Source organism: Sciurus vulgaris (genome assembly GCF_902686455.1).
Source record: "Sciurus vulgaris genome assembly, chromosome: 11".
NCBI classification, from domain to species: domain Eukaryota; kingdom Metazoa; phylum Chordata; class Mammalia; order Rodentia; family Sciuridae; genus Sciurus; species Sciurus vulgaris.
The window spans coordinates 61629484-61642166 of NC_136472.1; the positions used below are offsets into that span (position 1 = coordinate 61629484).

Consider the following 12683-nt stretch of genomic DNA (forward strand, 5'->3'; position numbering starts at 1 on the left):
GGATTCAGAAGAACTGCCCACATTTTGTTTGTCTTACAATTTATAGACCTTTTTAAATTTGCAAACATGTAGTTCTCTTCCAGGCACAGGGTTTGTCCTATTAATTTAGGTATTCCTTTCTTCTGCCCCTAAAAGTTTTGAGGTTCTTCATGTGCATCACCCTTGTGTCTTAGGGAGGCAAATTCTATGTGAGTTATACTTTGCCTGTTTATTTATGAAGAAGACTCTTTTTCATTAGATTTTCTAGCTGATAATTAGTGGCATAGATGAATGCTGTTCAGTGTTCTGTTTCTTGTATTGTAAACATTACTATTAACATGGTGGAGCAATTACTATGGTGATTAACTGGTGTATTGTTATACACCAGTTACTATAACTAGAGTGGTTACTATAACTAGAGTGGGCATGTGACAATGTTAAACTTAATGCTTGTAATAACCTTGGTAAGTGCCGTGGCCTTATGCTCCTTTCTCAAATGAGGAACTTGAGGTTTAGGGAGATGAAAGTCACGTGGTTACTAATTGCTAAAGCCAGATTGAAACCCAGACGTGTCTAATTTCAGAGGCCACTGGGCAGAACACATTTCTTTTTTAATCAACCCACCTGCTGTCTTTATTCTATGCAACTCACCCTTTGTCCTGGTTGTATGTGCATGTGTGTACATTTCTCCAATTGTGCTTGTACATGTTTTATTACTTTGTCAGCATTCTCTAATTTGCTAACAAGGTGATAAGGAGAACATTTGCCTTGTTTCTCTTTTTTGTTAAATTGGATATTTTTAGTGTTTTTTTTTCCTCAAGAAGCATATTAAATAACTGTATTATTTATGTTTACATATGCTATTTAAAATTATATTTATTATTTGATATCATTCAATATGTAATATTAATAAAATATAAAATATGACATTGTTTCATATTTTATATTATTTTATGTATTTTTTCCCAAAGTAACATTTTTCTCTTCCAAGTTTCAATATTTATGTTAAATTTTATCAAATGTCCTTTGGATATCTATTGAAAAGAATCATGAATTATTTTATGTAATTTATTTAATAATTTTCCATAAATAGAAATAAACCTTTGGTACTAGGGATTGAACTCAGGGGCACTCAACCATTGAGCCACATCCCCAGCCATATTTTGTATTTTATTTAGAGACAGAGTCTCACTGAGTTGCTTAGCACCTTGCCTTTGCTGAGGCTGGCTTTGAACTTGCCATCCTCCTGCCTCAGCCTCCAGATCTGCTGGGATTACAGGCAAGCGCCACTGCTGGAAATAAACCTTTTTTTTTTCTGATGTTCTTATTTCTGGGTGCTGGAATGAACTCATTTTATCATGACATGTTTTCTTTTATATGTCCTACCAAATTCTATCACTATCTCTTTTAAAGTATTGTGTAACTTTCCTGCTTAGGTAAGATAAAATCTAAATTCTTGTAACATAGAGAACCCCAATACAATAATGCATTGGAGAGTGAAAGTTGTTTCACTTTGGTGTAAAGTTCCAAAGTGAGCTGTTCAAGTATCAGCTGGCTCTGCTCCAAGCAAACATTCTGGGACCCTGGTTTCTTCCCAGTTGTCATTTTGCCATGGCCTGTGGTGTTAGGCTAGTTACAAGGTCAAAGCTGAATCAGATTTGGGTTCCCAGTACATGGAAGGAGAAAGAGTGGAAATCCAGAGTAGACAAATAAATAAATGAGCAGGGTAGGGATTACATACCTCCTTTCAGCTGCATTGTATGGATGCTGTTGTCCCGTGACCATAACCAGCATCAAGGGAAGATAGGGGCATGGTTGCTAGCTAAACAGCTGGTCCTATGTCCAAATTAAACTCCATCTGTTTAGGTAGATTTTGGTGGGTGACTGGGTACTTATCACATTGTCTTTTTACTTAACATATACTTACATCATTTCCCATTTAACATATATGGAGCTTATAAATTTTTAAATTGTTTTGTAGTATTGCACAAAGAACTGATATAAACATGTATGTTTTCCACACTCAACTCTTTTAAATTTTTTTTAGATATACAAGACAGTAGAGTGTATTTTGACATGTTTTACATACATGAAGTATAACTTCCCATTCTTATGGTTGTACGTGTCGTGGAATTACACTGGTTATGTATTCATTTATGAACATAGGAAGGCTATGTCTGATTCATTCTACTGTCTTTCCATTCCCATTCCCCCTCCCTTCTTTTCATTCCCCTTTGTATAATCCAATGAAGTTCTCTTCTTCCCTCCCTGCCACCTTATTGTGAGTTAGCATCCATATATCAGAGAGAACATTAGGCCTTTGGTGTTTTTGGAGACTGGTTTATTTCACTTAGCATGATAGACTCCAGTTCCATTCACTTACTGGAAAATGCCTTAATTTCATTTTACTTTATGGCTGAGTAATATGTATATATGCCACATTTTCTTTATCCATTCATTTGTTTAAAGGCACCTAGGTTGGTTCAATAGCTTAGTTATTGTGAATTGATCTGTTATAAACATTGATTCCACTAACCTCTTATTAATATTTATATTACTTCCAATTTTCCTCTATTACTAAATAATTATATAATGAACATTGTTCTACATGTATCTTTATAGAAATACGTGTTTTTCTAAGGGATATTATCCTATAAATGCAATTGATTTAGCAAAAGGCATTTACATTTAAATGTATAACATACTGCCAAATTAGTTTACAAAAAATTATGCCAATTTAGATATCCACTATGAACAGCAGAACCTCACTATCCAATATTAATAAAGAATAAGCTGGATCTTAGAAGTAAAATTATCTGATAAATGAATGATTCCTATTAGCACCAAATTTAAAAAAGAAAACCATGGTAGGTTTTTAATAAATGCACACTTCCTCTTGATTTTCTCTTAATTTGAGGGTGTGGATGGTTAAGAGGTCAAGCTTCACTATTTACCAGATGCAAAACCTTGAGCAAGTTTCTTATTTTCTTGATGCCTCAGTTTGTTCATCTATAAATTGGGGGTTATATCGCACCTGCTTCATTGATCTGGTATAATGTTTTGTGTGATACTAGTCATTGTGATTTCTGTCATTGAGGTGTGGAACTCTATCTTGTTGACCAAGTGAGACATTTTTTTTTAAACTCTGCTCCCCAGTGATAGGACAGTGAAGGAAATGTGGACAGCTATATGTGTTGGATGGCCATTTGCAGAATTCCTTCTCTCACATTTTGAAAGCCCCTTTCCCTACCCAGAACAAAAGGCTTTGGGAGCACTCTGAGATCTGGCCCAGAGAATATTTACAGGTTCTAAATTCAACAGTGCATATGAGCTCATGGGGAAAACGCGAGTCTCTTAAGATGCTTACTGGCTGTTCCTTTGGGAAATGGGGTAGATTCTTATCAGAACATTCTGGAGCCTTCAGAACTTTGGCTCTCCTTCAGATTCTGAGAACTGGGAGGCTCTCTTCCCTGCTGCATCTGATCTTTCCAACAATCCAACCAGTTCCTTTGTCTTTGTTTGCCCTTTGATTATTTGCAGTCTATTTCAGGACAAAGATGTGGGGCTAATGTGAGCCAATTCCTGGGCTATATAGGTTATATGATACAATGCATTATTTAAGAAAGGCTTAACCCCTACTCTCAAGGGGAGGGCCTCATCCAGCTATCATCCTAGTCATCTCAGCTACTTCAGCAGCCTCCTAACCAACCCTCAGCCTGCACTCCTGAGTGCCTCACCCTATCCAGTCCCTCCACCTGTACTCCTGACTCCCTCACTCACCTCAAACCATGACCACAGAGCCAGAGGAATCTATGAAACGCAAATCTGTTTCAGCATGTTCAGAGGCTTTATTCTGCTCTTAGAATGAGCACTTGAATCCTTAGTGGAAGCTGCAAGGCCCCATGTGGTTCACCCACTCCCCTCCCAGCATCTTCTGGGGCCACTCTCCCCTCCTTCCTTTAGCCACTCATTCCTCAACCATTTTAGCCTTGGCACATGCTATTCCTTCTACATGGAATGTTCTTCCTGTTGGCCTAATGAGCTCCCATTTATTCATAAGCTATCTGGTCAAAAGTCATTTTCTATGGAAGGCTTTTCTGGCACCTCCAGATCTCTTCTTTGTAAAATTTATCACAATGTGAAAGGAAAAGTTTAGATTTTTCTCTGATTAATCTCTGTACCCTTAGATAATAAACTCTTAGAGAACAGTGCCCAATTTTGCCTGGGACATAGTAAGCACCTCAGTAGATTTTAAATGAATTCATGAAAGAATGAGCTCACCTTCACTAAGAGAGGAAGCACAAGAGTAGACAAAGTCCCCACAATACATTGTGATAGACTTAACCAGAATATAAAGTACTAGGAACAAAGGAGAAGAAGCAGCCAGCTCAGTAGGGGTGAATCAGGGAAGGTTTCAATAGGAGCAGCTTTGATCTGGAAAGGGGGATCAGTAGGAATGAAGATATGTAAGTACAATCTAGGGCTTGGCATGTTTCAGGAACAGAAGGAATCCCAGGTGAACCAAGTGTGGATCATGTGTCCCCAGAGATGGGCAGTGGGGCTCGAACAGTGGGAGGCCGAAGGCTTTGCTGGCCAAAGTTAATGAGTTTGAACTTCATTTAGGACACTTTGGAAAACCAGAAACACCTGAAGGTAAGGTAGCTCAGGATCCAATCCATCTTTTAGAATAATTATGGATAATTACAAAAGATGGCTTTGAGACAGAAGAGGCTGGAGGCCAAAGGACACCATGTAGGAGGACCATGAAGGGCAATGAGATGATAGGGATGCAAGGAAAACAGTTTGAGAGCCAATGGGAGGCAAGCTTAGCAGGACTTGACAAGGGGAGAGGGTGAAGGGAGACCCAAAAGACCCTCAGGTATCTATGTGCATGGCTATGTGGGGGATGATGACATTAAGGACTGGGAGTACAGGAGGGGAGCTTGCTTGAGAAGATGGTGTGTTTGGGTTTGGACAGGTGGAATGCACATGAGAAGCTGGGATGCAAACGTCAGACAGACCTGCTTTTGCATCCTGGCTCTTCCACTAACTGGGTCAGCCCAGGGGAATCAGCTTACCTGAGTTTCATGTTCTCCAGAAAAAAGAACGTATTCACTTTGCAGGGCTACTATAAGGAATAAACAAGAAAGAGCATCTAATATGTAGCTGATATTCAATAAATGGTGGCCATTGAGATTATTTTATTCTCTTTATCCAAGTGGTCATGTCTAAGACGTGGTTGGATATCTGGACCCGGATTTTGAGAGAAGTGTAGGCTGAGGCAGAGAAGCAGAATTGATGGGCAGTCCTTCCAGACACCCCTAGTCTGGGCTCAGATCTCAGATCTCACACAGGGGAGAACCCTTCCTGAGAAGATGGATATGAAGGAAGTTTATCCCAACCAGTAGCTTTGGCTTTGGAGAATCATCCTGTGTTCAGAACATCTTTAACAAAGCCTCAAAGTTTATTTTCCTCAAATCCTTGAGATGTCCAGAAACAAATGTTTTTATTAGAATGAGCAAGCATAGGCAGATGTTTTGAACCATTAATGTTCATGCTCATCATCAAGAATTTCAACTAACAATGAAAAATACAAAGAAGAAAGTAAAAAGTAGCTTACACCAAATGCCCCCTCCCTACCAACACAAAAGAAGAAAAGGAGGGAGATTAGACTAGATGAACTTTTCTCAAAATAAAAAGTATTACAACTTAATTGAGTTAGAATTAAAGTGAAGTGAAACCATAGGACTTGCTGAATTTTGGTAATTGCTTCCTCCAATGAAAAGAAATTAGTTTCTAAAAGTTTTTAAATTGTATTAGAAATTCATTAGGGGTTTGGAGTTGTTGTGGTAGGTGTTTGCATGTTTTAAATCCAGATGGTTGTTCTAAACTTTGTACCCAGCGCTTGCTTTAATTAGGTAAGACACACAAACCAGAATTGATTCTCCGGAAGGAAGAAGTTTATACTCATAGATTACTCCAAACAGGGGACACAGCACGCCTTGGCACAGGGACACTTGGGCAAGGACCAGAGTTGGTCAGGAGGCAGAAGAGGGAGGTGAGAGTACAACCCAGGCCTTTATGGGGGTTTTCATGGGAAGGAATGCACAAGGTCAGGGGAGGGATGCCCTGAGTAAATTTAGGATTTGCTAACTTAAATACCGTTGGCAGGTTGGGCTAGAGGGGAGGTGTCTAGTTGTCAAGTCCCTGGTCCAGGGGTGATTTAGGGCAGGGGAAATATTGGCTTGGAGTGTGCAAGTTTGCTAAAGGAGATGTTTGGGGTAGGTTCTGGACTGGTTGGTTTGTATGTCAAAGAAAGCTGGCTTCTATCTCCAGGAATTACGTAGCCTTGGAAAGGCAGTCTCTCCAGGATGAAGGCCCCAAATGCTTGACATCAAGAATAAAGATGAGAACATTTTGTCACTAGGATGGTCCTACTGACTTCCTGGGAGGAAAGATGAGAATGGCAGCATTTCCTCCCACTTCGTACTGCTTCCTGTCTCCCTGTGACTACCTACACGTGTGCTGGATTCTTCTTTGTTTATTGTCAAGGCTTCAACTTTTACATTCCATCCTGCAGCCGTGGTTTTCACAGTTGTTTAGCCTTGGACTGACATGTAAAGGAATGTAAAGTTCACCCTGGTCCCTTTATCATGATTCATCATACTCCAGTTGATTTTGATTTTTGTCTTGCTTACCTGGAATTTCATTATTATTGTTTTCTCAGGAGGGTTGAGAGATGCTGTATCCCCTGCGTTCTAACATGTTTGAAAATGTTGTCTAGGTCTTAAACGACAACTTACATAATTATAAAATCCTTACCCTTAGAGCACTGCAGATTTGCTCCACTCTTTCCATGTTGTAGAGAAGTCTCAGTTCAGCTGTTTGCCTGCACTCTTTAGCAATCACTTCCCCCTATAGGCATCCTACTTTTCTGTGAGGGTGGCTAGAGAAGCATTTCTCTATCTACCTATCTTATTATGCCAAAGGCCTTACAAATATAGGCAGGAGGGAGGAGGGAGATAAGACTAGATGTACTTTTTCAAAAGTTAAATACATTTTTTTAATATGAGGTCAACTTACAACTTCAGCTTTCCCCTCATTTGAGGAAATTTTTTCTTTTGTTATATCTTTGAATATGTTCTTTGAGTCATTGGTTTGCTTCACTATTCCAGGAGAACATAAACTATACAGTGGTCAACAATGTCTCAACTTCAGGCCCATATACCTCATTCTTTTTTTTTTTTTTAATTTTTTTAGTTGTAGATGAACACAATACCTTTAATTAATTAATTTATTTTTATGTGGTGCTGAGGATTGAACCCAGTGCCTCACACGTGCAAGGCAAGTGCTCTACCACTGAGCTATAACCCCAGCTGCAAACCTCATTCTTTCTTTTCTTCCTTGCATTTCTTGTGATCATTCAATTTCTCTCACCTTCCTTACTAATCAATGTAGAACTCTTTATGTTTTATTTCATTTTCCAACATATTGGTTGCTTCTATATTTTCCAATTTATTGATTAGTTCTATTTTGGTCTTCAGTTTCTGTATGATCTTTTTATCTCATCCCTCATTTCTAATTTTAGTTTTTTTCAGATTCTAATTTCTCCTAGAGTCAACGTGTTTGTGGCATATATTTTGCACAGAAATGCATTTTTGCATTTTGATGTGTTTTTTTGCAGATATGTTTCCATCCTGACATCTGTCTCCTACATGTTTCCCTTTTTTCTTCCTTTCTACCTTCCTTCCTTCTGTTCTTCCTCTTTTGACTTTAGTATTTTTGTATAGTTGCTACACCATTTGTTTTCATTTTCTTTCTTTCTGACCTGGACATTTCTACTTGGATTTCTTTTGCCACATACATCGGGTGGGTTGATTTTCATTGACTTCTTTGTGCCTCATCTGAGATCTCGTCACCCTCCCTTCAGTCCTTTAGTTGAAGACTAGGCATTTTGTGTCTGTCTGCTTGTTACTGGTGGGGAAAAGGGGAAGTTCAGACAGAGCTGTGAATAGTAGTGTTTGCAGAACTGTTTTCTGCTCTTTTTTTATAACCCCAAAACTTGAGTTTACCAGATTGGGGATGTATCTGTTTCCTCGGTGGGCAAGAGTGAGCTTTGGACTACTTTCTCCAATTTGGAATTATGGAGACAACTTGCCCTGGTGTTTATTTTCAGACTAGGCCCATCCTCCCAGAAGCCACTCACTCTTCTGCCAAGCAAAGGAAAGAAAAGACAGACAAAATCCAAGGCATTTGGTCACTATGCCATTTTCAGAAGTGGGGTGGAGGTGGGGTTGGCTTCAGTTGGGGCTTTCCATGTCTCCTGTCAGTCACTCCATCCAAAGGGCTTGTTTTATTTTTAGTCTTCCTTTCTGGTAAATCCCTCCATATTGTTCAAGACAAGCAACTCTGATAGAATTCTGTGCAATCATTCTGCTTTTCCTCTCCCTTCCTAACCAGTAAGAAATGCTAAACGGCAACACAGTTGTTCCCCTCTTTTTCCTTCCTTAAAGTGTTGGTGTGGTGGGATGGAGACCCTCCATCCTGGAAAACCAGTGAATGTCCTCTGTAGGCAGCCACCCCCCACCTTTTCACTTTCCTGCTGTTCTGGGTCATTGCACTTGATCAGAACCTTACCTCTCACATCTTTTCAGAACTCATTCTTCAGGGGAGGAAGAAAAAAAGAGCTGTCAAGGGTGGGAGCTCAATGTTTATTGCAGTAATTTCTGTCTTTCTCTAGACATTATTTTTAAAGTGTGTTGCCATTTCCTGTATTTGAACATTGCTGGTGTATTTTGGGTTGATTTTTAAATTTTTTGTTTCTAATTTGGTCACATTCAGGAGGAGTGTAGTTGGTTCTGAGACACACCAATTCTGGCATTACTCTTCAGGGAGTTATTTTAACAAGGGTTAGAATCACTAAGTAGTTACTTTTGCCTTTCCTTTTTTTCTCCTTTCCTTCGATACCCGCTTCTTTTTCTCTTTCTTTCTTTCTTTCATTCCCTTTAACCTAAGGGGTTTTTCTAGGCAAAAGCCTCTGCTACAGTTCCACTCAATTATTAGGCTTCCTATTGTTCAATCAATCATACAGAGTTATCAGGAGCCCACAGCATAATTGATTCTCTGCTGAGTGTGGTGCAAATATAAAAATGTGGAGTGATGCCAAGGGTAACACAAGGTTGGCCATCGGTCACATAGAAATATCAGAGAGCAATAATTGCCTATCGATCCAAGAGTAGAGAGGTAGCTACGATACTAAGATATAATATAGTCAATGTTATACATTAAAAAAAAAAAAAAAAAAAAAAAAAGATTGCTGATGGTCCCAACTCTGACAGATGACCCTCCAGTCTTTGCTTGGATACCATGAAAATTAGGGAACTCATGAACAACATTCTGTTGTTAGAAAGCTAAAGGTATTTAAAAATTCTTAACCTTGAGCCCATCTGTACCCTATTCTCTGTGTGGTCTCCCTTGGTGAGGCTTCTGTTCACATGGTTTCAATCTTAGCTCTATTTAGATGGATGCAACAACTATGCCTGCAGTCCTGATCTGCAGCCTGGCCTACAGTTCTAGAAAATGACCAAGCAGTTTGGAAAGCTGCTACGTCAAAGTCCATGACAGACAGTCAAACAGGGATAAATATAAATTCCTGAATGCAAACGGAAAACAATCATTGTATGGGAAAAGGATACCTGAACTGAATAAAAGAAATTGGAGACTTTGACTTAACCCTAGTCAACTTTGAGCCCATAGTAAGGCATAGCAAGTCTATGCCGTGTGAATAATAAATGTCAATGTCAAAGTATTTGCTAGTGTCCTATGCTGAACTCATTAGAGCACACGTAGGCCTCTGAGATAACAAACCAGGATGCAGGCATGGACCTTGGATCATGGTAGGCCACAGTGAGCAGCTGGAAGTGCTGCAACCTGCAAAAGAGAATCTCTTAATACAAGAAGTGTCTTCAAACAGGGGAAAGATGTATGCGATCACAGCACAGATCCAGCATGGTTCCAGGGTATAATAAAGGCTGTTCATTGGCTCTGTTGGCTAGTAGGCATCTATATTTTAGAGCTATGTAAAAGGGCCTTAATGTCTTGGACCCTAACTTTGCCCTAGACATGTCTGTTTCTTTTCCTATCTATGAAACTATGAAACCAAATGCTGATTTCTAGGTAGGAACTGAAAAATAGAGCTTTTGAATATATATGAGGAAAAAATAACTGGACATGAGACCTCCTGAAAAACTACCAAATAGAGAGTTTTTCCCACTCTTTCTTTATCGCCAAACAGCTGACAAGTTTTCAGTTGCCAGAAACCAACATCTGTTCCCAGACATAAGATCACATTTGACACTGTGGGGAATTATGGGAAGAAAGAATTTGGAACAGATAGATCTAAGTCTGAAGTCTGGCTATGCCATTTACTCTGCCATTAATCTTGACCAAGTTACTTAAACTTACTGAGCCTTGGATAAGCTATCTGTAAGACAGGATGATTTTCTTCTAGCTCACTGGATCATTGTGATAAATAAGATGATAATTATTAAAGCCCCTGGCATCTAACTAGGGGTTTTAAGTGTTAAAACTCTTCCTGGTCCCCCTGAAAGTAGCTGCCAATAGTACTGCTGTGATTTCAGACATTTCATAAGAAAGCACCTTTATTTTCCAGGGCTCCCTTCTGAACTCTCCTCAACTATTGAGGAAGAAGAGTCCAAGAGTGATTTAGATGTCATGCCCAATATTTCTGATGTGCTGCTGCGCAAACTGCGAGTCCACAAGTCCCTCCCTGGAAGGTAAAATCAGAACATGGATTGCAGAAGACCCTGTGTTGGGTGGTGCCTGTGTTAGATTCTAGGAGGGACACAGAGGAGAACTAATCTTGGTTCTTAACCCCTGAAGGGTCACAGTTCAGTGGTCCAGGAAGGGGTTATGAATTCAAAACAAAAAGAATAAGGAAGGGCTGAACCTGGGAGTTTCCAACTCAAAGAGTACGTGGGATTCACAGGTGGTCACAGCCCTGAAGGACACAAGGGCCACCAGAGACTCATTATAGAAGAGGGTGGTGGGCTTTGGGACAGGAGAGATGGGTTTCAATCCAGGTACACCACTTACCTATAACTGGGAGAATCCAAGTCTTTTATCTGCATAGATGAAGCAACCACATGAAGAACAATTGCTTGGAAAACCCACCAGACTTCCTCCACTCATGGGGGTTAGTACCTTTGCTTTCTGAGTCTTAGTTTCTGAGGTGTTAATTACTCTGTCATTGGTGAAGTGTGACACAGGCTAAATGAGATTATGTGTGATCAGGGAGTTGAGACAGGGTTAGTACATAACAGGCCCTTGATAGCTGAGTTAAAAAGTGAACAGTCTGGGTCAGGCACAGTGGCACGTGCCTGTAATCCCAGCAGCTCAGGAAGCTGAGGCAGGAAGATGGTGAGTTCAAAGCCAGCCTTAGCAAAGGTGAGGTGAGACCCTGTCTCTAAATAAAATAGAAAATAGGATTGGGGATATGGCTCAGTGGTTGAGTGCCCCTGGGTTCAATCTCCAGCAAGAAAAAAAAAGAAAAGAAAAGAAAGAAGGAAGGAAGGAAGGAGAAAAAAGTGAACAGTTTGGTTGTTTGAGAAAGTTAGGTTGCTATGAAAATCATAAAATGGGGCATAAATAGAGAATGACGTGGGAGAGAAACATTGAGCAAAGAGTCAAAGAAGGTCTCTGTGATAAGTTAATAAATCTGAGACCTATAAATGACAAAAACAAGATATCCAGGCAAAGATTTTGGTGAAAAATCTTCCAAAAAAAAAAAAAGTAGTAATTTCAGCAAATGGTGGTGGGAGAAATAGATAGTCACATGCAAAAGAGTGAACTTACAACCCTACCTCACACAGTACACAAAAAATTTTAACTCAAAATGGACCACAGATCTAAGGGTAAGATATAATGCTATAAAGTTCTTAGAAGAAAACAGGAGTAAGTCTTCTTGGCCTTGGGTTAGTCCATGGTTTTTTAGATATGATACCAAAAGTACAAGAAAAAAGGTAAAAAAAAAAAAAAATTGATGAGCAGTACTTCATCCAAATAAAAACTCTGCTGTGCTACCAAACAATGCCATCCAGAAAGTGAAAGGCAGCCCACAGAGTGGGAGAAAATATTTACAAATCCTTTATCTGGTAAGGGACTTGTTTCTATATTAAGAGTTCTTAGAATGCAACAAAGACAAATAACCAATTTCTCAAAATGACCAATGATTTAAATAGATATTTAAAGAAGACATACAAGGGGTCACATGAAAAGACACTCCGTCCCTTCAGAGGTATGTGGCTCTGCCTCCTAGCTACCAATGCCAGTTTACAAGGCCTAGTTCTACATCAGGAACTGGCCTGGCCTGGGACTAGGCTTAAATCACACCTCTTTGAATTCCTCCTGTACCCACATGTGAATCTCATGTACAGTAAAACAAACCAATAAAATGTGTTTGGGTGTGTTCAAGAGCAAAAAAGCAGTCAACAAAGTAGTTGTTTGTGAGTCAGTAAAGTAGGAGAATAAAGGAATGAAGTTAGGTTAATTATTTATGAAAATATGCAAATTTCACAATAATATGCAGAGCCAGGAGTCAGAGGCACGCTCAGTGAGTTTTGATAAACAGTGTAGAGAGTATGTGATGCTCCACAGGAGGTATGTGGTAAGAGTGTGTGGGCCCT

At 39.5% G+C, this 12683-nt stretch overlaps 1 protein-coding gene across 13 annotated transcripts in view; it reads left to right on the forward strand.

Annotated features, from left to right (window-relative positions):
• The window catches only part of IRAG1 (inositol 1,4,5-triphosphate receptor associated 1), a 110468-nt gene that overhangs the window by 68544 nt on the left and 29241 nt on the right, over window positions 1-12683 (forward strand). For all 13 annotated transcript variants that reach the window (XM_079102681.1, XM_079102676.1, XM_079102682.1 and 10 more), the window contains one exon: window positions 10652-10775. In XM_079102681.1, the coding sequence (XP_078958807.1) occupies window positions 10652-10775 (124 nt within the window). The remainder of the gene's footprint in view (window positions 1-10651; window positions 10776-12683) is intronic.